The 26,297-nt window shown below is 40.2% G+C and overlaps 2 protein-coding genes and 1 long non-coding RNA gene across 4 annotated transcripts; 1 reads left to right on the top strand and 2 right to left on the bottom strand.

The window, feature by feature from the left end:
• Nucleotides 1-1,025: 1,025 nt before the first annotated feature.
• LOC148155068 (uncharacterized) lies at nucleotides 1,026-5,129 on the bottom strand. Of its 2 annotated transcripts, XR_015765650.1 has the most exons (4): nucleotides 3,874-5,129; nucleotides 2,766-2,859; nucleotides 2,033-2,188; nucleotides 1,026-1,246 (listed from the first exon to the last, which is right to left on the bottom strand). It is a non-coding gene; the product is annotated as an uncharacterized LOC148155068 (long non-coding RNA). The 2 variants fall into 2 exon arrangements; XR_015765649.1 differs by lacking the exon at nucleotides 3,874-5,129 and having other exon boundaries at nucleotides 2,766-3,490.
• Nucleotides 5,130-13,441: 8,312 nt separating this feature from the next.
• Nucleotides 13,442-20,688, bottom strand: serinc2l (serine incorporator 2, like). Its single transcript, XM_014990713.2, has 10 exons — nucleotides 20,543-20,688; nucleotides 19,637-19,798; nucleotides 19,037-19,224; nucleotides 18,852-18,931; nucleotides 18,606-18,743; nucleotides 17,525-17,694; nucleotides 17,182-17,272; nucleotides 16,282-16,438; nucleotides 15,435-15,644; nucleotides 13,442-15,070 (listed from the first exon to the last, which is right to left on the bottom strand). The coding sequence occupies exons 1-10, from the start codon at nucleotides 20,579-20,581 to the stop codon at nucleotides 14,932-14,934; spliced, it is 1,374 nt and encodes a 457-aa protein (XP_014846199.2). The 5' UTR covers nucleotides 20,582-20,688; the 3' UTR covers nucleotides 13,442-14,931.
• A 2,653-nt stretch (nucleotides 20,689-23,341) lies between these two features.
• On the top strand, nucleotides 23,342-26,195 carry LOC106919992 (stathmin-like). The gene is made up of 5 exons (XM_014990712.2): nucleotides 23,342-23,453; nucleotides 24,777-24,819; nucleotides 25,080-25,252; nucleotides 25,350-25,541; nucleotides 25,639-26,195. Exons 2-5 carry the CDS (start codon nucleotides 24,804-24,806, stop codon nucleotides 25,696-25,698), a joined length of 441 nt encoding a protein of 146 aa, XP_014846198.2. The 5' UTR covers nucleotides 23,342-23,453; nucleotides 24,777-24,803; the 3' UTR covers nucleotides 25,699-26,195.
• The last annotated feature ends 102 nt before the right edge of the window (nucleotides 26,196-26,297 follow it).

Below are 26,297 nucleotides of genomic sequence, written 5' to 3'. Positions count from 1 at the left end.
AGTGGGGCCCAGATGGGTAACTTACATGAGGCCCATCTTGGCCCCACTTGGGAGCTTTCATTTTTACCTGGGCCCCAACTGGGTCTAAACTGGGCTAGAATATGGGCACCAAGTGGGTTTGTCCACGGGTTCCATGGTGGCCCCATATGGGTTTGCCCAGGTAGATTTAAATGGGTGCTGACTGGGTTTTCAGTGGGGCCCAGATGGGTAACTTACATGAGGCCCATCTTGGCCCCACTTGGGAGCTTTCATTTTTACCTGGGCCCCAACTGGGTCTAAACTGGGCTAGAATATGGGTACCAAGTGGGTTTGTCCACGGGTTCCATGGTGGCCCCACATGGGTTTGCCCAGGTAGATTTAAATGGGTGCTGACTGGGTTTTCAGTGGGGCCCAGATGCCTCATTCCAGTAGGAACAATGGGGTCTTTCTCACCTAACCTGAAAGTGAATTACATTAATAGATATACAATCTTAATCAACAAACCAAAGTATTAAAATGCTTTAGCACAAAACCTGCATTAAAGAAAAAGAGATGAAAAATGTCTTTTGGTCAAGGTTTTTATTTGGTAATTTAAAATATTCAGTTTTTTTAACTCGTCAATTATAAGAGCTTTATTGACACAGAGCAAATGATGCCACAAGAAATGCACTGGCAAAAGAAATCTACAAAATTATTCATATGGCAGATTTGAAAATAACAGAAACTAGTTTAATATAACAAATGTATAAACATAGATCTATATGTAGATATATAATTATCTATATAACTAGATTTCTAGCTATGTAAATATATATTTATCTCTATATATATAGATCTATATATCTAGTTATATTTCTAAATAACTATATCTTGTTATCTAGATAACTATGCATCTAGTTATGTAAATATGTATAGATACATAAATGTATATAGATCTATATCTAGATATGCAACTATATAGATAGATCTGTACATCTATATATAAATACATATAAATATATATCAACACACACACACACACACCTACATAGCTCTTTCACACTACATTTTTGTCAAATATTTTTAATAACCTATATGCCACACTTGAAAGCTCTCATACATCATTGTAACTGTCCATCTTGGAACCTGCCCACCTGAGTCTGAGCTGGCTCTAGTCGCTCTAACTTTTCTATTTCCACCTCTGTCCGGGGCTCCAGTAACCCACTTCGAGTGCCTTTTCCGTATCTTTGTGTGATTCCGTGGATGGATCCATTTCTTTTAAGTGCCCCTAAAAAACAAGCAAAGGTAGAAATTGCATTAGTGTTTTACTTTTAGTACAATGTAACATTAATGAAATGTGCATCTCTTCCCCTTCAAGGGGCAGAAATGCTTGCAGGGATCTGCCAAAATCAAAGCACTCTGGAGTCATTATTATTATGTACATAGAGGTGTGCAGATCGATCAGCAATCATAATCGGTTAATTTCCGTGAAAATGTGTTTGATTGGTGATCGCTGATCACGGCCTCTTGTTGCAGATCACCTGTATCTCATTCGCAGCCTGTGTGTGCAGCTGATCTACTCTTTCCGTCACACTGCGCAGACTTTTTAATTTTGCCAGATAACATGTTATCATTTATACCTAAAGTGAAAAAATAACAGCCAATCCAGATGATCGGCAGAGATGAGCCCCATGGGTGATCGGTATCAGAATTGGAAGCAAAAAACCTGATCGGAGCATCCCTAGTACACACACTATATTCTTATTGTAAATTTAAAATATATTAATGTATATAAATCAACTACTGACATAAAGGTTCTATCATGGTCTTGTATATTTTGTTAATACTGTTTGAAATGCAAACAATATTACCTTCAAATTTTGTCAGCAATCAAATCTTTAAGTTCTTGAGAGCACAGTGAAAGAATACTATGTGAATTAAACCAAAAATTGAAGTCTCAGTTTTTAATCTTAAGAAAAAAAAAAAAAGATTACTAAAAATGAACAAAAGGCATAAGACAACCAAAATTAACAAATGTTCAAGAAAAAACGTGAATATAAAAACTGATCTTTACCATACAAAACATCAGAGACGCAGGTCCCGGAACTTGTTTCCTATGTCGGCCAAACAGGTTGAACTGGAGGGCCAATTCAGGGGACATGAGGAATCGCACAGCTTGTTGTACTGCATCATCTAAGGACCCTCCTCCAATTTCTGCAACCATGACAACCTTAAGTATAATGACAATTACAAGACAACATTTTAAAATCAGGACACATGATACATTTAGTTTTTATTAATTGATTTGTTATAAGCTATATATTGTTTCACACATATATAGTTTATAAGCTTACTTTTTATACATGAACAAAATGCCAATTGTTAATGTCTGTATCAATTTAAGTCAATAAATTTTGAAGGATTAGAAGGAAAAAGTAAAGCAAGGAGAACCAAATGGGTAAAAGAACTGAGAGCAGCTCAAATGACAACCAGGGAGACAGAAGATCTAGGGCAGTGGTTCTTAGCCTTTTTTGAGGTACCGAACCCCCCAGTTTCATATGCGCATTCACCGAACCCCCCCCCCCCCTCCTTGCCCCATCCCTGCGCTCCTCCGCAGCACTGATTGGCTAAGCAATGTAACGTGATCCTCCGCAGCAAATGATGGCAAAGCGGCGCATCACGACTTTACACAAGTTTTTTTTCCCTCCGCGGCAGAGGCTCCGCCGAACCCCTGGGGTTCAATCGAACCCAGGTTAAGAACCACTGATCTAGAGTTGTGTGTTACAGAAGTCCCTGTTCCACGTTACCTTCTACGTCGCTTTTCTGGAATATCATTATCTGTTTGAAGATCTGATGTCACTTCTGCCCTTGCAAGCCTTCTTCACGCTTCTCCATAGTAGTCTGTAGAAAATAATTTTTTAAAAAGTATTAAAACATTGGTAAATCTAAAGCTCCCATTTGCATTGACCAAACAAATGGCTAGTTGAGACCTAAACACCCACTTGTCATGTTTTTTGCAGTCAAACGATGACAGAATAAAACGCTTTAAAATGTCACTTACACAATAAAACAAACATGATTTTAAAATATTTACTACTATGCCTTCATTCTATTTACAAAAAAGCTTTTATGCCAAATATACTGAAACCACATGGGCCCCATTTCGTGTTGCCCATTTCTGTCCCATTCTCAGTTAGCCCACAATAATGCTGAATACAGTCTACATTTAGCCCAAATGGGCTGACAATATGGGTCCCATTTTAGGTTAAACATATGGGCCTCCTGTAGTTAGCCCAGACAAAACCCATGCCCATTCATCATTACCTATCTAGCCCATAACGACACGATTCAATGCAGTTTCATGAAGAAAAAAATATAATAATAATTAAAAATGCACAATTAATGGATCCCAGCTATGCATGCTGGCTTAATTGGCTGCGAGAAAGATTGTTAAAAACCCATGTACACAGAATGAAAGCGAAGTAGTTACTCTTTATAAATAATGTAAGTGGTTTTATCGTGTCAAGGTACTTTAAAAGCAACCTCTGCTAGCAACGTAGATTCATTAGTGAACCGATTTTATTCTGCCGCGTTGGCGCTCAAATTTACCGGTGAATGGCGCCGCAGCGTATTTGAAAATGATCTGGCCCAGAACAGTTTGAAATCGCTCTGCATCCAAATATTCTTACCTCAATAATGGCAAATGACTTATTGTGTGTGTTTTAACAATATAAAAAAAATCACCTAAAAGAAAAACAAAAAAAAAGCCAAAAAAAAGAAGAAACAACTAATTAGGTCTTTCGGGGTACTCCGGTCATCCGAACCATTACGAGCAACAAATGTTTTAACTAGCGATTTAAAATCTCTCCCTAAAATTTGATACAATACAGACAAAACAGACAGAAGTGTACTTACAGATTCTTTAGTAGAAGGCCAGCGAACCTGCAGACTCCGCGCCAACGGACTGATGGGACTACGTTTGATTTTGAAACCGCATATCCATCCGCAGTTAACAATTGTACGTTCTCCAAGAAACACGAGATTAATTTTGAGAGTAATACATCGGTTTAACAAATGTAAAACCGATGTAGCACTCACAAATTTTCTCAATAAAAATAAATAAATATAGTCGTCCTTATTCAAATGTGTTTTGGAACTACTTTCTTTAGTGGATGTGTAAAGTATCTACTTCAATTCACCAACCTTTATTGGCAACGGTGCCAGAGAAAAAATGAACAAAAAGGTTAAAAAGATTATTGAAAAAAGATTAAAAGATATAAAAAATAATCATTAATAGAAATGTTTAGTTTTTTTATTTTATTTATGCTGACAACTTGGAAAATGTTTACAGATGAAAAAACAGATGCTAAAAATTTTACTCTTGTCTTTCTCACTTGAGTTTTGTTTGAATTCATTTTCTAAACATTTTGTAATATTTTTCACGATGATCTGATCTGAACTATTTCTCCAAATAAGAATTAAGTCCTTCTGTGAAAAAGCTGCAATGAACACTTTGGATGTCTGAACATCCTATTGATAATAAAATAAAATTAAATTACATTTAAAAAAAGAAGCAAGGACAAAAGTCCACTCTGAACCATTACCTATTTTGAGTGAGCAGCAGAAGATTATGCATATTTAACAGATAATGTCACAAAAATGTTAGGACATCTGGACTGTTCTAGTGTAAAATAATAAAAAGTAAAATGCTAGGACTTCAAAGTGTAGCTTGAACAATACTGAACTGGTTTAAAAAATAAAGCATTGAAGCATATTTTGGTCTTCTGGAACCCTAGTGTAATGTCGGTGTTAGTAAATGAGCCAGACACAGAAATCATGTAGTGAGCATGGTTCAAATACAATACCTCTTTATGACCTCCAAGACGAGGTAACCATCCAAGGAGAGCTTTTCATTTTGTAGAAAGCTTATACAATTGCTTCAACAATTTACCTTTTATCAGCTCCAATACAGGCCAACTGAGTAACAATTTCCTTAGCTAAAGGCCATCAATCTGACATCTCATAATTTTTTTCAAAGTTTTTATAATCTTGCTCTTGCAGCTTTTGCTTTTGACATATAGTAAAAAGTTTAAAAGTGACAGGGTAACCACATTGTCTAATCAGATTTAAAAAAAATTTTCCCATTACCCCACATGAAAAAGGATTTAGGTCTACTGCCCAGGTCTAACCCATGTATGGTCAGCCCATGCTTATGTCATGTGGGTTCAGTGTGGTCAGCCCACATGGGCTTCCCATGTTGGGCCCATGATACTGAAACTACATGGGCCCCACATAGTGTTGCCCATTTTTGCCCCATCCCCAGTTAGCCCACATAAAAAAGGAATGGGGCCTACATACGCATGCCCAGGTCCAACCCATGTACGGTCAGCCCATACTTATCTCATGTGGGTTCAGTGTGGTCAGCCCACATGGGCTTCCCATGTTGGGCCCATGATACTGAAACTACATGGGCCCCACATAGTGTTGCCCATTTTTGCCCCATCCCCAGTTAGCCCACATAAAAATGGAATGGGGCCTACATATGTATGCCCAGGCCCAACCCATGTACAGTCAGCCCGTGCTTATGTCATGTGGGTTCAATGCAGTCAGCCCATATGGGTCCCACATAGTGTTGCCCATTTCTGCCCAATCCCCAGTTAGCCCACATAAAATAGGATTAGGGTCTACATTTTCCTGCCCAGGTCCAACCCATGTACGGTCAGCCCATACTTATCTGGTTTCTATGCAGTCAACCAACATGGGCTTCCCATGTTGGGCCCATGATACTGAAACTACATGGGCCCCACATAGTGTTGCCCACTTCTGCCCCATCCCCAGTTAGCCCACATAAAAATGGAATGGGGCCTACATAGGCAGGCCCAGGTCCAACCCATGTACGGTCAGCCCATACTTATCTCATGTGGGTTCAGTGTGGTCAGCCCACATGGGCTTCCCATGTTGGGCCCGTGATACTGAAACTACATGGGCCCCACATAGTGTTGCCCACTTCTGCCCCATCCCCAGTTAGCCCACATAAAAAAGGAATGGGGCCTACATACGCATGCCCAGGTCCAACCCATGTACGGTCAGCCCATACTTATCTCATGTGGGTTCAGTGTGGTCAGCCCACATGGGCTTCCCATGTTGGGCCCGTGATACCGAAACTACATGGGCCCCACATAGTGTTGCCCACTTCTGCCCCATCCCCAGTTAGCCCACATAAAAAAGGAATGGGGCCTACATAGGCATGCCCAGGTCCAACCCATGTACGGTCAGCCCATACTTATCTCATGTGGGTTCAGTGTGGTCAGCCCAAATGGGCTTCCCATGTTGGGCCCGTGATACCGAAACTACATGGGCCCCACATAGTGTTGCCCACTTCTGCCCCATCCCCAGTTAGCCCACATAAAAAAGGAATGGGGCCTACATAGGCAGGCCCAGGTCCAACCCATGTACGGTCAGCCCATACTTATCTCATGTGGGTTCAGTGTGGTCAGCCCACATGGGCTTCCCATGTTGGGCCCGTGATACTGAAACTACATGGGCCCCACATAGTGTTGCCCACTTCTGCCCCATCCCCAGTTAGCCCACATAAAAAAGGAATGGGGCCTACATACGCATGCCCAGGTCCAACCCATGTACGGTCAGCCCATACTTATCTCATGTGGGTTCAGTGTGGTCAGCCCACATGGGCTTCCCATGTTGGGCCCGTGATACCGAAACTACATGGGCCCCACATAGTGTTGCCCACTTCTGCCCCATCCCCAGTTAGCCCACATAAAAAAGGAATGGGGCCTACATAGGCATGCCCAGGTCCAACCCATGTACGGTCAGCCCATACTTATCTCATGTGGGTTCAGTGTGGTCAGCCCAAATGGGCTTCCCATGTTGGGCCCGTGATACCGAAACTACATGGGCCCCACATAGTGTTGCCCACTTCTGCCCCATCCCCAGTTAGCCCACATAAAAAAGGAATGGGGCCTACATACGCATGCCCAGGTCCAACCCATGTACGGTCAGCCCATACTTATCTCATGTGGGTTCAGTGTGGTCAGCCCACATGGGCTTCCCATGTTGGGCCCATGATACTGAAACTACATGGGCCCCACATAGTGTTGCCCACTTCTGCCCCATCCCCAGTTAGCCCACATAAAAATGGAATGGGGCCTACATAGGCATGCCCAGGTCCAACCCATGTACGGTCAGCCCATACTTATCTCATGTGGGTTCAGTGTGGTCAGCCCACATGGGCTTCCCATGTTGGGCCCGTGATACCGAAACTACATGGGCCCCACATAGTGTTGCCCACTTCTGCCCCATCCCCAGTTAGCCCACATAAAAAAGGAATGGGGCCTACATAGGCATGCCCAGGTCCAACCCATGTACGGTCAGCCCATACTTATCTCATGTGGGTTCAGTGTGGTCAGCCCAAATGGGCTTCCCATGTTGGGCCCGTGATACCGAAACTACATGGGCCCCACATAATGTTGCCCACTTCTGCCCCATCCCCAGTTAGCCCACATAAAAAAGGAATGGGGCCTACATACGCATGCCCAGGTCCAACCCATGTACGGTCAGCCCATACTTATCTCATGTGGGTTCAATGTGGTCAGCCCACATGGGCTTCCCATGTTGGGCCCGTGATACTGAAACTACATGGGCCCCACATAGTGTTGCCCACTTCTGCCCCATCCCCAGTTAGCCCACATAAAAAAGGAATGGGGCCTACATAGGCATGCCCAGGTCCAACCCATGTACGGTCAGCCCATACTTATCTCATGTGGGTTCAGTGTGGTCAGCCCACATGGGCTTCCCATGTTGGGCCCGTGATACCGAAACTACATGGGCCCCACATAGTGTTGCCCACTTCTGCCCCATTCACAGTTAGCCCACATTAATGCTGAATGGGGCCCATATGTTTAGCCCAAATGGGCCAGCCCAAGTGGGCCCCATTTTAGGTTACCATATCGGTCCCATACAGTTAGCCCAGATAAAACCCATGCCCACTCATAACCCATGTAGCCCACATCAAACCCAAGTGGGGCCCACCTATCCATGCTGGCTGGGATAAATGCGACATTTGAGACAAGAGTTGCTCTTGGTCACTTCACAGTGCCTACATACGTCCACATTTCACTCTTGCTACTTTCCAACTTAAATCATTGTATGGCAGTTTAGTTTTCTTTTATGATGCATTTTTAGAAATTATGAAACTTAATTGTCATGAACATGTTAAGATCCTACATAACTGAATTGATTTGTGTGACTAAGAACTAAACTAAGATAATATTAGGCAAATTTCTGGAATCCTTCACTCACACATCTCCAACAGAAGACTGTAGATTTTTCTGAAAATGTCTTATTTGCACAATGTTCATACTGATTATTAATATAAGTGACATAATACCAAGTATGTAGTAAAAGCAAACCTATATTTCTTACTTCATGGGGCAGGAAACAGAGTCGTCTGCAGAGGAAGCTTTATTTCCCACTTTGACAATTGACAAATTGAAATTATTTTCTGTACTTTGCTCATAGTTTTATGTATAGAAACATAATTACATTTACAATAAGGATGCTACTTGGACTTGTTTTGGTTTAATTAGGCGTTATAATCTCTCATATTTTACAAGTCAACTGGCCTACTTAGGGGTCCCAACCAAAATGTGTGGCATTATTGTGTCTTAAACAAGAAAATGTTTGGAATTATGAGCATTTTTATGAATATTTGTCTCAATTATTCATAAAAAGACTTAGCAACAAGGGAGTAAAATCTCAAATGCCGTGTTTTTACATTATCGGTATGAAAAGAATTAAGGGAAAGTGATCAAATGTGGGGACAAAACCGACAATGATCAATGAGTAATTCATTTATGTGTTTTTATGTTCATTTTTGTCCTCATTAATGGGGCTTTTACTCCCAGCCCCATTTTCATAAACAGCCTAATAAAAATAATCAGATTCTTTTGTGGCTTTTGGGGCCCATAGTTGACACTCCAGTTGCACAGTTTTAATATTTCCAGCAGAGTAACATGAGTGGAAAGATTTTCCACACATCTCTCGCCTCATTGTGTCTCATTTTGACCCACTCCTTTGTCCTTCTAATACCTGAGGGACAAGGAGAGTGGTGTTGAGGGTCAGGTATAGCAAAGGTCACCGAGAGACGCGGCCTTGACTGGTGTTGAGCAGATCAAACGGATCCCTGAGGCCCAGCAGGCAGCAAAGGACAGGGGCGGCCAGCACACCTCAAAGATCTCCTGTGAGGTGAGCAGTAACCTAAAATCCAGCGTGACGTTTATCATACGAGAGAACCTGATGTAGGATAAATCACGCGCGTGAGGATTTATGTGCTTAGCGCAACTTTTCTGCCTCCCATTTTCCGAGCTGTCTCCGCATCTGCATCCAGCACTCTTTAACTCTTTTGTTCTCAGTGCGGAGAGCAGCGCTGCAGCAGAGAGGAAGGGGAAGGAGAGGAAAGGAAAGGAGGAGAGGGGTGGGGTGTGGAAAAAGAGGGGAGGACAGAGGAGCAAAGAAATACAAGCGAGAGGAAAGCGAGAGACAGAGGAGGAGACAGCGAGAAGAGCGCAGAGCCACGCCGTGGTGTGAGCGCTCTGCGCTGCTACAGTATGACTCTGACAGGCTTATGTAACCAGACTGGCCTGCCATTTGGCTCACAGCAGACGCCGGCTGCGCTGACTGTTATATAACTGCATTAGCTACTGCTCTGAGCTGAGCAGAGAGCATGCGCACTGGGGAGCTCTACTGACACACACACAGAAATACACACAAACAAAACTTTCAGGCTACACTGCAAAACAATCTGGAGAACAACTACAAAAAAAAAAAAAAAAACATAGCAATGTTTTCAGTAGATAATAATGCAAGGCTTTGTAAAAGAATATATCTGCAGCTTATGTAGGTATTCAACCCTCTTTATTCTGATGTACCTAAATTAAATCCAACAAAACCAATTGCTGTTAGTAGTCTCTTAGTTGGTGGATCTTTTTATGTAATTTAAACTCAGTGTAAATCGAGTATTTCTTATCAGTACTAAGGAGAGATTCAAGGAAGCAGCCGAAGGCTCAGAGTATCTCTGGAGGAGCTGCAGAGATCCACAGCTCAGTTGGGAAAATCTGTCAACAAGACAACTATGAGTTGTGATCTCCACAAAGCTGGCATTTATATAAAATGAGAAATCCTTTGGGTTTTGACAAAAATAATAATAATAATAATAATAATTGAAAGTTCTGCTTCTCACTTTGCCCCAAACATGTGGAAGAAAGAGAGTCTGGTCAGATAAGAATAAAACAGATTTTCTGTTTAACACCATGCCATGTGTTAAACATGGTTGTGGTGGCTTTGCGCTTTTCCTCAGCAAAGACAGGGAAGCGAGTCAGAGTTGATGGGAAGAAAGGTGGAACTAAATATGGAGCAATCCTGGAAGAAAACCTGTTGGAGGAGGCAAAAGACTTCAGACTGAGGATGTTCACTTTCATCTGTACGAACCTTCTTCCGCTTCATTGTTTTTCCCAACTCCGCATTTGCCTGTCACAGACACCCAGTTAAGACCACTGACGTTTGTGGCTGCAAAGGGAAAAAGTTTAAGAGGCAGGAAGACTTTTGCGAGGCTTCGCGCAAACGCACAATATAAGTTTGTTGCCACGTCGCAATTACCGCAGAAAAAAACTCCACCATCGGTCTTGTCAACCATCAGCATCTGTGCATCCCATCATCCAGCAACAAGTTTCCCATCATGGAAAGCCTAATTGGGGCTTAATGTTGGGTGAATGTTTCCAGTGCACATGCAATATGCCAGCAGGGCCCAAACCCAATTAACTCCCCTGCATGCAGAATATAATTTAATGGGGCCTGGATTCAACTCTTTAAACCTAATTACACCTCAGACATGCATCTCAAGTCGGTGTGGCGGGGTGGTCAGGGAAACACGCTCCCTTCCCAAAACGACATGCACCTAGAGCAGCGTCACTGCAGCGTTTCGGCTCATTTATCTCAGCATAAAGTCAGAAACAAAGATATTACAGTAATCTATCTGTTTTACTGTAGAGGAGGGGTTTATTCCTGACAAATGCAACATGCAGATAACGCTGACATTTACCAGCTAATGTGAGAAAATGAAAGCGGGGATTAAGGTCAGACCGAACCCTGCAAGTGATAACAATTGTCTTAGTCAATCTGCAATTAAAAATCCCAGGACGCCTAACCAAGCGCGGCTGCACAGTCGCACTAAGTGGCTCATAATCGACACATTACAGCCTCTGATCTCTTATTACAGCGACAAATTGCATCCGAGGACGGGAGAGGAAACGAAGGCAGGATTTATGACGCTGGAGGCAGCAGCCAAAGACCGAGAGCACCTTAAATCTATCCCTGCGAGAAAAGAAAAAAAACTGTTTGAGTTTGCGTTTGTGCACCTGAAGTTAACGGGGAGGAATAAAAGAGAGATTTATGATGATCGGCTAATTTTGTTCTCAGACGCTGCTGGCTGCGTTCACAGGCGGGCCACATTTTTCAGACGCCCGAGGTCAGGGCAGAGTTCTTCAGTTTTATGAAACTCAGTCGGATCCTTCTGAAACTCTAACTTGGAGCTAAAAACAATTAAGATAAAAAAAAAAAAATCAACCGAGATTTCAAATAAACGCTGCATGTCTGCTCCTGCTGAGGAGCTGCATTAAATCTTAATAGTAGCCAGTTTGCTGCAGATGCCTGGGAGCAGAGACGGTGGCAGCACAAGACTCAGCAGGCCCCTTTTCCACACGAGCCTGGTGGGTGAGTGTATCGCCATGCTGTGCAGCACGTTGAGTCTGAGAAGGGCATCTGAGTTCACAAGCACGGCGACATGTTTCACCACCATGTTTCATCATGACACAACCATGTAGTTTGCCCCATTTTTTTTGTCTTGTCTCTCAATGCACATTTAAGTTAAATATAGGATGTTTTTCTTGCAGTTCTATTTTTTCTTTTTTTTTTTTTTTTTTTAGCTTACATTAGAAATGTAAGCAAAAACAAAGATGTATGGATTGTAAGCTGAGCGACTGCAGCAGTCAAACGTGCTGCTGTTTTTCTTATACAAAGTGGTGTAGATTTCAACAGGAAATAAAAAAGATTACAGGACTATCATATAAATTCACATGTCTCTAACCTTTTCATTTGAATTTAATTCAACTCAAATTTATAAATAAACATGCTGATTTTTTATGAGCTTTCTAAACGTGGAAAAAGTGGGACTTCAATCATTCTGCATTTTTAGAAGAAATAAAAACTGATATTTCTGTGTCAAGAGAAAGATCCTGAATCGTTGCTCTGTCAGAATCATGTTTTCTACAATAAGATATTATCATCTGGATGCATTTTTAAGGAATTCAGGGGAAAAAAATCGATTAAATTTACTTTGCATTATGAACATCTTCATGTTACATTAACATTCAGGGGACTGTTTCCAGTCTAGTTTGGTGCAAATTAAACCACTTGTGACCTTAGAGCTCCACAGATCCCCCACAAATGTTTGTTCTGCAGCGACACAACAAATAACTGCTGGATATTTTTAGCACTTCTTATGAAAGCAAACAAAGACAAAAAAAAACCCAAATACACTGAGTGTTTAGGTTCAATTTTGAGGGGCAGTTCCAGGCAAAGTGCTACAGCGGTCATGGGTGGCCAAAGTGTGGCATGCAGGCTATTTGTGGCGCTTCGGAAAGACTTTGTGTGACCACGACCACAACTTAAGTATGTCACAAACTTGGCCAACCGGCACAGGTGTTTGCACTGAAATACAGCCAGTATTTTAGAAGAAGTGCCCCTTTCTGTCGTTGAACTGCAACTGTTTCTTAATCAACTGCAAGAACACACTTTTGTGTAATCTTCTGCAAAGCCTCCATCGCCTCTTAGGATTAAAAATAAAATCAGGTTTTGGTCGCAACTAAGCTCTGACACAGCAGATAAAATCAGGATTGTAATTGATAGGTTGAGAGAGAGGTGGAGCAACGTGAGGGTGCAAGTCCAGTGGATGTGGCATGGTTTAGAGTCAGGAGCAGCCAAAACCAACACGTTCTGTCTCCCACGTAAGCATGAAGGAATCGCCTCGCACGCTCTCCAACCCGAGGCTCTGATTCAGAAGCAGTAGGGCAGGTCACTTGGCAACAAAAAAGGAACGAAACTCAGTTAAGAACTTGTAAGAACTACAAATCATTTACAGTTAGTCAAATCCTCTCTGTGAGAGACAATCAAATCCAGAAAATTAGATTAACTCCAGTCATCCTTTTCTGGTGGGAGAACAATGCTAAAGCTACTTTAAAAAAAAATCTAAAAAGGAGCAAAATGCTTTGTGTGTATTCAGATGACTTATACTGTCCATCATGCTCCTCTGGGAGAACGGAACATGATGCAACATTCCTATATTACTCAAAGTTATTGGGCCTTTATGAGATTCATCAGACAAGGAACAAGAAACACACTTTATCCTCACTGAAAGAAACCTGTACCTTTATTAGATGTGATTTTCTATGCATTACATACAAGTTTAAAATCACATGACAGACCAGTGCCTGAGGACATGCAATGGCTCACCACAATGTTCAGGTAAGGCATATTAGCACATCTTCCTTCTGATATACAGAGACTACAAAGAGGCACTTGATAGTTTTATAAAACTGAATTGGAAACAGAAAATTACCCAAAATAACATTCTTAAAGGGGATGAAATGTAAAACTGAAGAAAAAAAAAAATCAAAACGGATCACTCATTTCACAATACACATTTCATATGTTTATAAAGACATTTCTTGAAAAATATTGAAAACAAAAGAATAAAATGTTTGGGACTGAACAAAAAAAACTGCTTTTGACATGTGCAAAATATACTGATAATATTCTCTTTTTCATATAAATGAGGTAACAACATAATGCATAATTATTGTACCAGCATTACAACCGTCCAATCACTATGAAAGTCAATACAATTTAACAGCAATTCGATCACTTCTGAAATGCATTACTTCTGTTTGTACAACATTTAAAACTCCTATGTTTCTGCTCATGTCTCTTGGCAAACATATGGCATTTATATATACTGGTACACAAATTAAAACAACTTGTGTTGAGTTAATGCTGCAGCTGCTGGGACCTTTTTTTTCTGCCCACTGCCTGGTGCTGATTAGCTGAGGATCAATAAAAGTTTCCCAGCTGCAACAGACTCCAGTAAAAAAAGTAAAAGATTGTTGCCCGTGGCTGTCCGAGCCTGAACGCTGTCAGACGGGGAGGAAAACCTTAGCACCGGGAATAAACAGTCTCAAATTAGAGCAGACGAGGAAGAGCTAAGATTAGACCGGCGCTCGGTCGGCAGCTTAAGATGTAGTGACGTGGCTGTGCATACAGCTGAGCAGCATCAGGGAAGCCCTGTTATGATCTGCAGGGCGTGGCTTATTAGTGTTATCTGACGCTCACACTCGCCTCGCTGTGGGGCTCCTGAGCAGGGCTCCCCTTATTTCATCCTCTGCAGTGGAGGCAGTACAGATAATCGGGGGTTTTCCAGACCTGGCCAATCAGGTGTCTGATCGGAAAGGCTATTAATAGAGAATCTATGAGTGACATTTCTGAGGTACTGAAAGTGCCTTGTTGCTGAGTGTTTACAAGAATGCAGAGTCTAAAATTTTACATTAAAATATAAACCCAAAAGAACAGAGGGTTGCCCATCACATTAAGAAAAAGCCAAAGACATTATTGAACAAGCTGTAAATCAGCGTAAACTTTCATACGTCTGTAATGATTATTTCGAGCAGAAGCGTTCAGACAACATAACACAAAAACAGGTGACACACAATGTGAAAAATAAAACCCCAAAAAAGATATTTCAAAGTCTTCATTTCACCCTTTTTAGATCCTTTTATAGCATCCTTCAAACTGTCTAGTGTGCAAGGAGAAAACAGGAAGGACAAACAAATCAAGGACATCGAGTGCTTAGTTGAAATCCCTGTCAGGGAAGATAAGAGGGGCGATGAGGGTCCAGAGGTAGAGCCCGAGGCCCAGCCAGCTAGAGCACATCTTCACCCACACAGCTGGCATCGTGCTCTGCATGGCTTGTGTGGTGGTGTCTGGTCTGACAGGGCACACACAAGGAAACAAACAAGTTAAAAATCAACTCAGAATGTTACACGTGTATCTGAACATTTTTTGAGGAAAAGGTCCAGGGCTGGGTGAAAGTCTTTAAATGAATAAAAATATTCAATCTGACATTTGTGTTGCTGTAAGGCGCCATCTGGTGGTTCTAGGCAGAATGGAGAAAAACTTAAGGCCAAACTGAATGAGTACAAAATATTTAGGTTTAAAATTTCAACCCAATCCATAAATATCCATCCAGTGGAATATACAAAAACGATAGCTAACTGCAACATTTTCACATCTTTGCTTCACTTGACTGCATCGCATTCGACCACCTGCTTCCATCTCCTAACGACACTTACTGGTACCAGTTGGTCAGAGTCATCATGATGTAGAGCGAGGCCAGGCAGAGGTGGAAGTGGAAAAAGGAGTAGCTATAAGTGACGTTCTCCTCCTCGTTGTCGACAGCCCTGTGCACGCCGTCCTTCCCCACGACTCCCTCGCCGCCGGACCCTGTGCCCTCCTCTGTCTGCATCAGCTTGTTCACCTGAGCGTTGCTGGATGAGCGGATACTGAAGGGCGCAAAAGAGGATGAAAAAGTAAAATGTTTTTTTTTTGTTTTGTTTTTTTTTTTTTAAAGACATGAAAGGCATATAAACCATCTGATCATTAAATGATCAGTTTGTCTAAATGTCCTTTCACTTCACAATAACGCACTACTGTGTTTAAAATGTCCAAAAACGCAAGGTGAAGTACCTTAGTCCTTTCATCACAAATCACATGAACAATGATGACATATCAGACCTGTTGTAAGGTTTATGACCCAACAAGCATCACTGCATGCAAGTTTCACTTCTGCTAAGTTAAAGCAGCCGTGCTTTAAAGCAGATTGGACACTAATCTATGCTGCCCACTTGTGGCCATCAGACGAAACAATGTGGCTTGAAGTTGCAAACTGCGTACTGATCCATTGAGCATCCTTCCATGATGAAGGAGGATTGCAAGCAAGATGTCCGTTATTCAGATGTTTTCACATTTAAAGAAAGAAACTTCACAAACATATGTATGTTACTTTAAAGAAGCTTTAAGTTAATGTTGGAGCAGAGCTGTAATGAGCGTCGTAGTAAGTTGTGTGCATTTATGGCCTTCGGACTCCCAATGAAGTTTGATCATGGCAAACAAATTAAAATGAGGTCCTGTCATGTCTACCTGGCGTAGAGAGTACAGAAGAGGAAGATGACCAAACCAACGATGCCCTGAGCGTCCCACCACTGCACGTGGCCTGAGCCTGGGCTGGCAGTTGGTTGGGTGGCGGTGGTGTTGGCGTGCGAGACGAGACTCAACAAGCTCGGGTTACATTTCCGATCTAGAGAATATTAACGTACGCAACTGTTAGAAATCCACCACACTTCATAAAAGCTCCCAAAAACTTTCAAGGAACTCAAAGTAAAGCTGTGGTGCATGATATGGACTGTCTGTTGCACAAATACATCCACATTTTTCTAAATTATCCTGATGATCTGCACATTTTTACAAATCATTTTTCTAAATTTAAGCATGGTATTTTTAACACCTGCAGTAATTTTGTTTTATTATGCAGTAAAATTTCCTTTACATTCTCTTAATGTCTTTTCTCACATTGCTTTATAGTTTTACTTATGAGTAAATTTACATTCTTCAACTTGCCTGTCACTTTGGTACTCCTGACTTTCCTCACTGATGGACAATAGATGATATGTTGATACTATTCTACTCTTCTATTAATTTGCCACTTTACTCCACAGACATTTTTTAACTAAAATTAAAGTTTGATTATTATTATTATTTTCAGTGGAAAATCCTGCAATAGGTCTAGAAAGAATGCAGAAAACTAAGTTCATCAAAAGACTCTCCATTCTTGTTTTTTCACTGACAAACTACAGATCACGCACAAAAAACCACTAAAATTAGCTACAACTGTTCAGTGGTCAGGCATTATGCTACATTTAGAACTCACCATCGTAATTGAAAAGCTGCAGCACGTTAATAAGCACATGTAGGAAACAATGATCGTTAACATGACTTATTAAAAAAGAAAGAGGAGGGATTGAGACTTTGGTTAGCACTCACTTGGATTGTTGGTCATGGCTGACCAAGTGACATACATGGTGTAAAGAGAAATGAGGGACGCCTGGAGGAGACCAGAATGTGGCTGAGCTTCCTGTAATAAACAGGACAAAAACACAAACATTAAAAGTGGGCAAAGTATTCAAAGTGGTTAGCATTAGCAATTCACTGCTTTGATATGAAGGTTTTTACGGAAAGAGTTGTTTACTTTGGAAAAAAATAAAATCAAATCAAATCTACTGGCCAAACTGGAAACACGAGTTTCCTGAAAACAAAGCATCTAAAAACAGAAGATGGACGATTAGCAGATCTCTCCTACAATCCAAGACTCAATGAAAAACTTCACCTGTATCTTTGGTAAGATGGACACAACAGAAATGATGAGGCAGAAGATGAGGTTGAGGCTGATGAAGACTTTGTGTTCAGTGCAGTCGTCTGGCTGCGTGTAGTAAATGTAGAAAAGCACCACAGCAGAGAAAGCCAGCGCATAGTGGAGGACGGTGAAGGACAAGAGACCTGAAATGAGGAGAAACAAGGTGAGGCACAAACAAGTCTAATTTGGGAGTGTGTAGACGCAGTAGCTCTCAACAGTCTACACACCACTTTAGTGAAGTAAATAAATAAATATATAAAATTAGACTGATAAATCAAATCTAAATCTTTTCCACATGAGAGACATACATCCTACACAGCTAAAATGTACAAGATCAATGTTCAATTTTATTTGGGAAAAGTTGAGAAATATTTATCATGGTATCATTTTTTTTTTTTTTACATTTAAAGACCTTGTGGGTAATTTTAAAAACCACACAGAAATCAGGCTGCATAGCAGAAGATACAATTCAAATTGTCATTTTTATTTATTTGTAATGCGAGAAGCTTTCAGTCTTTCCAACAACTCTTCTTGTTGGGTTAGTCTTAGTCAATATTTGTTGCCATCATTATTGTTTGCACAGTCTACATGTCAGAAGCCACAACAGAGACAATGAACCTTCCTACTACAACTTTTGTACGCACATTAGAATGTTCATCTATTGTGCTTAGATCTTTTAGACATTTGGTATGACTCCTGCAGGAACCTTGTGGTCAGGATGACCATTTACCTTTTATATGTACCAATAATTACTAATAAGGGACTCCCGAGAACCTGGTAAGGCCGTCAGCTTTTCTTGCATCTCCTCACCTCCACAGGTTAGAGGTCACCTTTTGTATTATTGATTAATGTGGTTGAGCGCTACAGCATGTTCACATACATCCTCCTCTGCTGATTTCTATAACTTTTACACTGCATACTGGAAATTTTGATTTTAGCCCCAGTTTTTGTTTAAAAATATTTATGTTTCACAACTTTAAATACAAGGTGTAGAGTCGACTATAACAACTTTAAACTTTTTTGTTGTTGTTTTTTTGTTTTCCAAAAACTTCACCTGCAAACCAGCATTTGTTCTGGGTTTCCTCAGCATTTTCAACCCAGATCTTATTCCATGAGTGAGCGAAGTCAATCAGGAGAATGAGCTGGATCAAAATGAAGATGAAGGATCCTACTAATCCAAAGTAAAACCACACTGCGAAAGACAAAGGAAAATGACTTGTAAGTTTATTATTCAGGTTTTAAACCTTAACCTACGTGTTCGGAAATATGATCAACGGGAAATATAGAAATTAGTCCTCACCAGAATTAAATGCTCCATCTGGGATAAAAAACGCTCCCACTGTGATCCCAACTAGTATCAGAAATTTGAAGAACCAGAATCTGAAGAAGAAAAATTTAATTTACAACTGCATGATGAGGACGACAAAAAGTACTGCAGCTCTGACCGGATGTGTCCAGTAAAAAGCTAACAGGGCTCTCTCTCACCCATTTTGAATCACTGCTCTAGGGTCTTTGCTGTTCCGGACGTGAATCATTATGGCCGAGAACAGAAAGAAGAAGCAGGCCATGGCGAAGCACATGCGATACACAGACTTGTACCCCACAATAATGTCACACTTGACCTGGTTTTCGATACCGAGTATGGTCGTTCCTCCCTGGCAAAATCCTGGAATCTACAGAAGGAAAATTAAACACATGAAGTAAAATCTCTCATAGATACATAAACTGCCCCTCTCAGTACACAGATCTTTAAATTTAGGAACATCAACACAAATACAACACCTGAAAGTGCAAAAGTATTCATACCCCTTGACATTTTTTTAACTTGGCAGCCAAAAACTTTAATGATTTTTTTTACCAGGATATTATATGACAGACTAACACTAAAGAACAGATAACTGTGCAACACATATGCATAAAGACACCTTTACTGATATCCCAAAACAAAATTCACTGTCTATTATCTATACAGCATGAGCTGTAGATTTGTACAATTTGACACATGATGCATTTTATGAAAGTGTGAAATCCCCATCATTATATTCTTTTTCTTCTCATTACAACATGTTAGCTGTGGGAGCTCACTTTGCGGAGTTGTGTTTCCATTCCAGGTAGGATCATGATGACAGACACCATAGTTCCCAGAAGCAGGAAGAAAGAGAAAACCAGCCGTGTCACTGTGGAGTTATTGGAGGATGGACAGCAGCCACACACAAGACATGGTGCCGAGCCACACAGACATGAGGCCTGGAGATAAATGGAGACAAGGTAAAACACCAAGAGGGTTTAAATATCAATAATAAAAAAAAATGAATAAAACCAGGACAACAGCAACTGCCTTAATGTAGGTCAAGGTCAAGAAGATATCATAAACCTGTTGTGTTCTACTGGAAATACTGACCTAGTAAATAATTAAACAAGATCGTCATTTACAGTACATCACAAGTGCAAACTCACACCGACGTAATAAAACACAGCGAATATTTCTGTAAATTTAGGCCAACAAAACACGATAGCACTAGCTTCTTGGCTTTTTGTCACATACTTAATCCTGTTAAAATAAGGCTTTCACAATTTCAACCATCCACTTATCCAACTTATTAAAAACTGGCTAAGCCAAGGCCACTAGCTGCTGTTCATTGAAGTGAAATAAATTAGCATACAGCTGGCCGCGTTACACTGTAACATTAAATGTCAGGTTACGTGTACGTACAGGTAAACATGTTGAACTGTTTTCGCTCAGTTCGGACCCTTATTCAGTCATACTGACGAGTAGCCTCTAAAACAAAATCTGCCTGAATGTTTCAGAGCAGTAAAGTATGGCTAACATACGATTTAACTTACTAATTAATTATTATATGTGGAAGATTAGTGTTAGCCTTAGCTTTCAGGTAGATAGGTCATGTTAACGCAAATCCATTTTGACCAAACTTGTACAAAAAGCTGTTGTTTAAAATGTGAGATAACGTTTTATCATAAACAGAAACTCACACAGCTGGCCAAGGAGCACAAAGCCATACAGGCCCCCATTTCCTCACGTTAAAGAGTCGAAATGTTTCGGGTTGTGCCTTCTTCCTCTGAACTGCCTGGACAAAACCACAAACTAACCGGAAGTACCTTGTTGTTTTTCAAAATAAAAGTGCTGACGGGTTACAAGTCAAACGTCCAGCACTACAGTGTCCAAGGTTTCCGCCATAAGAGCCAAAATCGTCAAGATAAAAGTACTGCAAGGCCGCAAAATGTATTTGTTTATTTTTTTTTTAAATTTATAAATAAATTTCTTGCAACTTTTTGTTTAATCAGCTCAATAAAATAAAATAAAATAAAATAAAATAAAATAAAATAAAACATGTTTAAGTATATTAAACATGATTCTCACACAGCCCACATTTAAAAATATTTTTAATTGGCCTGATTGGTCTGCAAGATTTTTTTTTCAGTGTACAAGAGGGCTCTGTAAATCTTTGTAGATCCAAAGCATCTTTAACAAGTGTTGCTAAAAGATGGGCATAGTACTTCCAAATTGAAAAATGTCATGAGGTTTTTGTGAAATATGTGAAGTTTTATGTTGTTTTGTTTTGAATAAAAATGCACCACAACTCTGTAATATATACAGAAACTTTCCGTAAGAAGGAAAGAAATAAAAAATACATCCAAACGATTTGGACTATTTCTGAGTTATTATCATGGGGTAATACGTTTTGCACAGACACAAACATGCAGTGAATAAATCAATTTTCAATCAGTTTTTTTCACCAAAGAGTTAAAAACAAACACGTTTTCACGAGGCTGTTTAAATGTGTTTGGAAATTTTTTAAATTGCCGTTTGTGACTGTGTACAAAATAGACCAGCAAATACTGCAGTAAGCATATTGGGCTCTGTACTATGTTTACAGCCAATGTGCATGTCTTTTTCTGCTGAAGTAAGACAAAGAAGAGCACTTTCAGTGTCCTTATGTCCACAGACAGACAGTGAACACAGCAAGTCTGAAACCTGCCATCTGTCCTTCCCTCTAAACGTCCCAGGAGCTCAGAGTCTGTTGCTCAGTGGTGCTAACAAAGACAAGTCTGTCAGGTACTGGCACAACCCCCCTGAGAATTATAACAATTGAGCTGACAGGCTTTGGTTATTCTCTAGATGTTTTTTGGGGAGGTTGTCCAGTTTAGAGATGGAGGGGCACTGGAGCCTATTGCAGCTGTTAATAGGAAAGAAGAGGGGTACACCTTGTCAGTCCCTCAAAGGGCCAACAGAAAGAAAAACATGAACACAAAGAATATGTAAATTCAACAGAAAGGTCTACAGCCCGAGGTGGTAGTGAATCCGAACTGTCATTGCAAAATACAGTGTACAAACAATGGCAATGGTTGTTATGCACAACCACCCAGTATCAGTGCCTGTGCTTTTGCACTCTTGACTGCAAGTCCTCTGTAATCACCTCTTCCCTTTGACAGTGGCAGATACACTTGGCTGGCTGCAGCTGACATTGCTTGTAGTTTGTGGAATGCGGCATTCAAGATTCCAGCTTAGTTAATCACTCCTGCACTTTGATTAACTATTTCAGGGATATTCCTATTTTTTTCCCCCTTTCCTGTAACGAAGGACATATATAGTGCAAAAAAGTTAATTTTTTTTTAGCCTCTTAAGGTTTGTTGTAGGGATTAGGAATTGTGATGTTTTATTAGATTTTGATCTTTTTTTTTTCTTCTATCAAGACAGAAAATAATACAACTTTGCTGAGAAGGAAGGATGTGGTCAGGTAGATTTTCCAATAAATTAACCTGTTCTTGGTTGAAAGAGTCTGGATCACATGTTCCACAGGAAACCCGAATATTTATAACCCTGTTAAGATGGGTGGTAAAACATCCAGACAGAATTACGCCACACAATGTGACACATTATTCCACACGACTATTATCTCTATGCCCACTTATGTGTGCATTGTCATGAGGGGGCTGGTGCACACCTCCAGCAGTTATTGGTAGGAGGCAAAATACAAACTAGGTTGCAAGTCCATCACAGTGAAACAGAAACACACAAGACAAAAACCATGTTTGCACTCACTCAGAACTAAGGCAATTTAGCCAGAACAACTGATCAACATTTGGACTGCAGGAGGAAGCTAGAGTACCTGAAAACAACACACACATCAGTGTGTGAAATTCATGCAGAAAGATTCCCGGGCTGAAATTTGAACTCAGGACTCTCCTTGTTGCAAAACCACAGCATTTACTGTGCAACTGTGCAGTCCATATAAACTTATATGAGCAAATTATAATTATTTTTTAATATCATGGAATATATTTCTATTTTGTTACTTATATTACAATTAATTCACTATGGCTCACAGTCTAAGATATAAACAATTAAAACTTACCTTACTTTGATTAAGGGCATAATTTCTTTTACAATTTTGTGACTAGCTGTTGCTGTGCATGTGTAAACATAAACCAGGATGACAGCGTGTCAAACAAAAATGAAGGTGCATCAAATAAGCTTTGTTAATGTTACATAAATAAACCATGGCTCTGATTGAGGAAAAGATTGCTACCGCTTTTTAAACAGTACTAATCAGTACTCTTCTGTTAGTGGAATTCTAACGGACTCTCTATTTACTATTGAATGTTGGAGAGTTGTGTTTAACTTTTAGAAAAACATTTGAGCCATTTTCTTCTCTCTCTTCAGGATGCCTGCCTGCTTGCCTGGCCTTCTTCGCCCTCCTGCTGGCGCGCTCGCCTTTGCAACAGCCGCGGTGATTGGCTAATTTGGACCAATGAGACACCCCTGTCTATTCTGACGTTGACAACACAGAAGGTTTGTGCGCGAAGGTGCAGATGTTGGCGGTTTGAATAGAGGCACAAAGGTAGCAAAAGGTCCGCTCTTCAAGCCGAGCTGCACTTGACGGTGAGAACAATTGCTCTCATTGAGTTGTTTTCTCTGAGTCTGTTAGCGCCCAGGAAAGCTTTGGCTGCGATAAAGGTCGTTGTTGACTGTTTATTCAGTGTTTAGGGCTTTGAACAGAGTAGGTAAAGTCACTTTTTGGTACTAAGTAACTGTTATGGCCGTTGTTCACCAGCAGCCTTTCAGGATATGACAAAAAGTACTTTGAAAATTGCTTAAAACATTTTTTTATGTAATTGATTGTTAGTATCTAACCACATACAGTAGGCAAATGAGCTAATTGACAAAAACGTTGTTTTTGTTACTCTGTTATGTAAGCTCGAAATATGTTTTTACACATGTAATTACACTATTTTGTTCAAATAATTGATTTTTTATTGCCTTATAAATGATCCTATTTTCAGTCTCATATCTATATATTTTAGGTATTGCAAATGCTGCCTCCAGCTTTTTTCTTCTTTTTTTTTAAGTAAACACAACAAAGACTAGTGCAGCAGTTGTGTTGCCCCTCCCCGCCATTTTTGCACAAATGAGTGTGCAGCCTCCAGCTGTGGGGACTCAGCTTTTAACCTGCCTTTCTCTGCGGGGCAACTACATGCAAACATTTAGCTACAGGCTGTGGTATTAGAGAGGCAGAGCACATGTTTTGACTGGTGTTTAATGTTATGCAGCGACTGTAAGGTGTGACACAATATGCATAAACACATTTTAGTAGTCTGTCCAAATATGTGTGTATGTGTAAGGAATGTGCATGCAACTTTTCAAATTTGCATCTCCAAAGTGTTTGTCCCAATAGACGTTATTAACTAAATATTTATTTTATTTTAGTTGAATATTTCATCATCATTCACCTACAAAGTTCCCCGATACAAATTATTAACATTAGTACTTTAGTTGTCTGATGATTTGCTTGTGATCACCTAAGTATTCTTAAGCTGATAGTGATCAAGGGTCTCACTATCAGCAGTTAACCTGGTCACTTAGTATAACATTTAAAACAAAACCAGGGGATTGCAATACTCCCAGATGTAATTTTGGATTTCATAATTAAATGACAAAAAATAACTTATGTAATAATAAATAAATAACACCAAGAATTCTTTTGAGTACTACTAAAAGTAACCTAGGCATTACAAGTGCTGCACTGAGCTCAGAACAGTTGCAGATATGAGTCCAAAGTTAGAAAGGGTTGCATGCCTTGCAGTAAGATAAGAGCTTTCTGATTAAGATGTAGCTTTATTTCAAGTGAAATGAGTATTGTCCCAAGTGCTTAGCTCCAAATGAATTGTAAGATTTTAACTTTCAGTTTTTTTTTGTCTTCTGCAGGAGATTAAAAGACAATCTTTCCGTAAAATGGCAAATTGTGATGGTAAGTGTAATCGACTGGAATGCACTTGTTAGTGGCATTTTTTTTTTTAAGACCAGCATTTTCTAAAACATTTCTGTTTCCTTCGGTTTGGATGTCAGATCCGAATTTGGAAAACGAAGCAAATTAGTTCACAGATTGACTGAAAAAAAGTTTTGATAATAACATCATTTTAGAAAGTAAAACAAAATTTGAAATTGAAGTTTGCGATTGAAAAAGATGGGTTATAATTTGAGTATTTAATGAGATTCCTGTCTTTACAGACATTCAAGTGAAGGAGCTGAACAAGCGTGCGTCGGGTCAGGCGTTTGAGGTCATCCTGAGGCCTTCGACCCCTGATGCCAAAGTGGATTTCCCGCTGTCGCCCAACAGGAAAAGGGAAACGTCCCTTGACGAAATTAAGAAGAAATTGGAAGCTGCAGAGGGAAGACGCAGGGTATCGTAAAGCACAAATGGCTAATAGTGCATCAAATAAACTTGGCTATTACACTGTGTTGACTTATGAGGAAGGACTTCTCTTGTCTTCCTGTTAGAGCCATGAAGCCGAAGTTCTGAAACAATTGGCTGAGAAACGAGAGCATGAGAAGGAGGTCATCCAGAAGGCCATCGAGGAAAGCTGCAACTTCAGCAAGCAGGCACAGGAGAAACTCACTCAGAAGATGGAGGCGAACAAAGAGAACCGCTCCGCCCGGAAGGCAGCTCTCAACGAGAAATTCAAGGAGAAGGTCAGATACTGACCCTGCATCTGCTTTCTTCTCATCTGTAATTCTGTGTGAATCTTGCAAACTAACGTGATTGTTGTTGTTTTGAAATGTTTAACAGGACAAGAAGCTTCAGGAGGTGAGGAAGAACAAGGAGGCCATCAAAGAAACCGAGAACTAACCTGTTTCTGCTCTTAGGAGAGATATAAGCTATCTGTCTGACAACCTCTTAAGATCTTAATGATGCTGGTTGTAATTATGCTTTAGACTTCTCTGGTTAGTTTCATATGTTGTCTGACTTTTCTTTTTTTTCTTTTCTGGAGTTCTGTTTGGCAGCTGACAATACTGTATTTTTTTTTTTATAAAAGCAACAGCTTGTAATAAGTTAGTTGTTATATTTACCAATGTCAAAAAACAAACAAAAAAAAAACACTCTTCCAGACTGTTGATAATGCTGTATATCTGAACTGACTGTACGATACAAGGGTTCAACTAACCAGATTCAATTCCAGTATTTTGGTTTGTGCAGGACTGTTGTTGTCTTTGACCTCACAAATTTTGGATGAAATTTTATTTTTGTATTTTCTACCTTTCTTGGAACGGCAGACTATGGTGTAACATCTTCATGAAAGCTGAAAACTGTTACTTAACTGTTAATAAAGACTTTGACAATACTGACACCGTGTGGCCGCCATACGTTATTAAAACTAAATTAATTTGTCTCCAAAATAGGGAGAGAAAAATGTTTTGTAAGGAATTATTTTGTTGTATTTTTAAAAT

The sequence above is a fragment of the Poecilia mexicana genome, unplaced genomic scaffold, assembly GCF_051168715.1.
Source record: "Poecilia mexicana isolate PSO_F unplaced genomic scaffold, ASM5116871v1 scaffold_16, whole genome shotgun sequence".
NCBI lineage: Eukaryota > Metazoa > Chordata > Actinopteri > Cyprinodontiformes > Poeciliidae > Poecilia > Poecilia mexicana.
Note: the sequence above shows the minus strand (reverse complement) of the source record. Positions and strands in the feature narration are given on the sequence as shown.

What these genes read in the sequence shown, in the direction of transcription:
- serinc2l (XM_014990713.2), bottom strand. Translation starts at nt 20,581, where the DNA reads ATGGGGGCCTGTATGGCTTTGTGCTCCTTGGCCAGCTGT. An exon ending in AGATGGAGCATTTAATTCTG is followed by an intron (nt 18,744 to 18,851) that starts GTGAGGACTAAT and finishes TGTCTTTCGCAG; the next exon opens with TGTGGTTTTACTTTGGATTA. An exon ending in GAACAAATGCTGGTTTGCAG is followed by an intron (nt 17,695 to 18,605) that starts GTGAAGTTTTTG and finishes TCCTCATTTCAG; the next exon opens with GTCTCTTGTCCTTCACCGTC.
- LOC106919992 (XM_014990712.2), top strand. An exon ending in CTGCAGAGGGAAGACGCAGG is followed by an intron (nt 25,253 to 25,349) that starts GTATCGTAAAGC and finishes TCTTCCTGTTAG; the next exon opens with AGCCATGAAGCCGAAGTTCT. An exon ending in ACGAGAAATTCAAGGAGAAG is followed by an intron (nt 25,542 to 25,638) that starts GTCAGATACTGA and finishes AATGTTTAACAG; the next exon opens with GACAAGAAGCTTCAGGAGGT.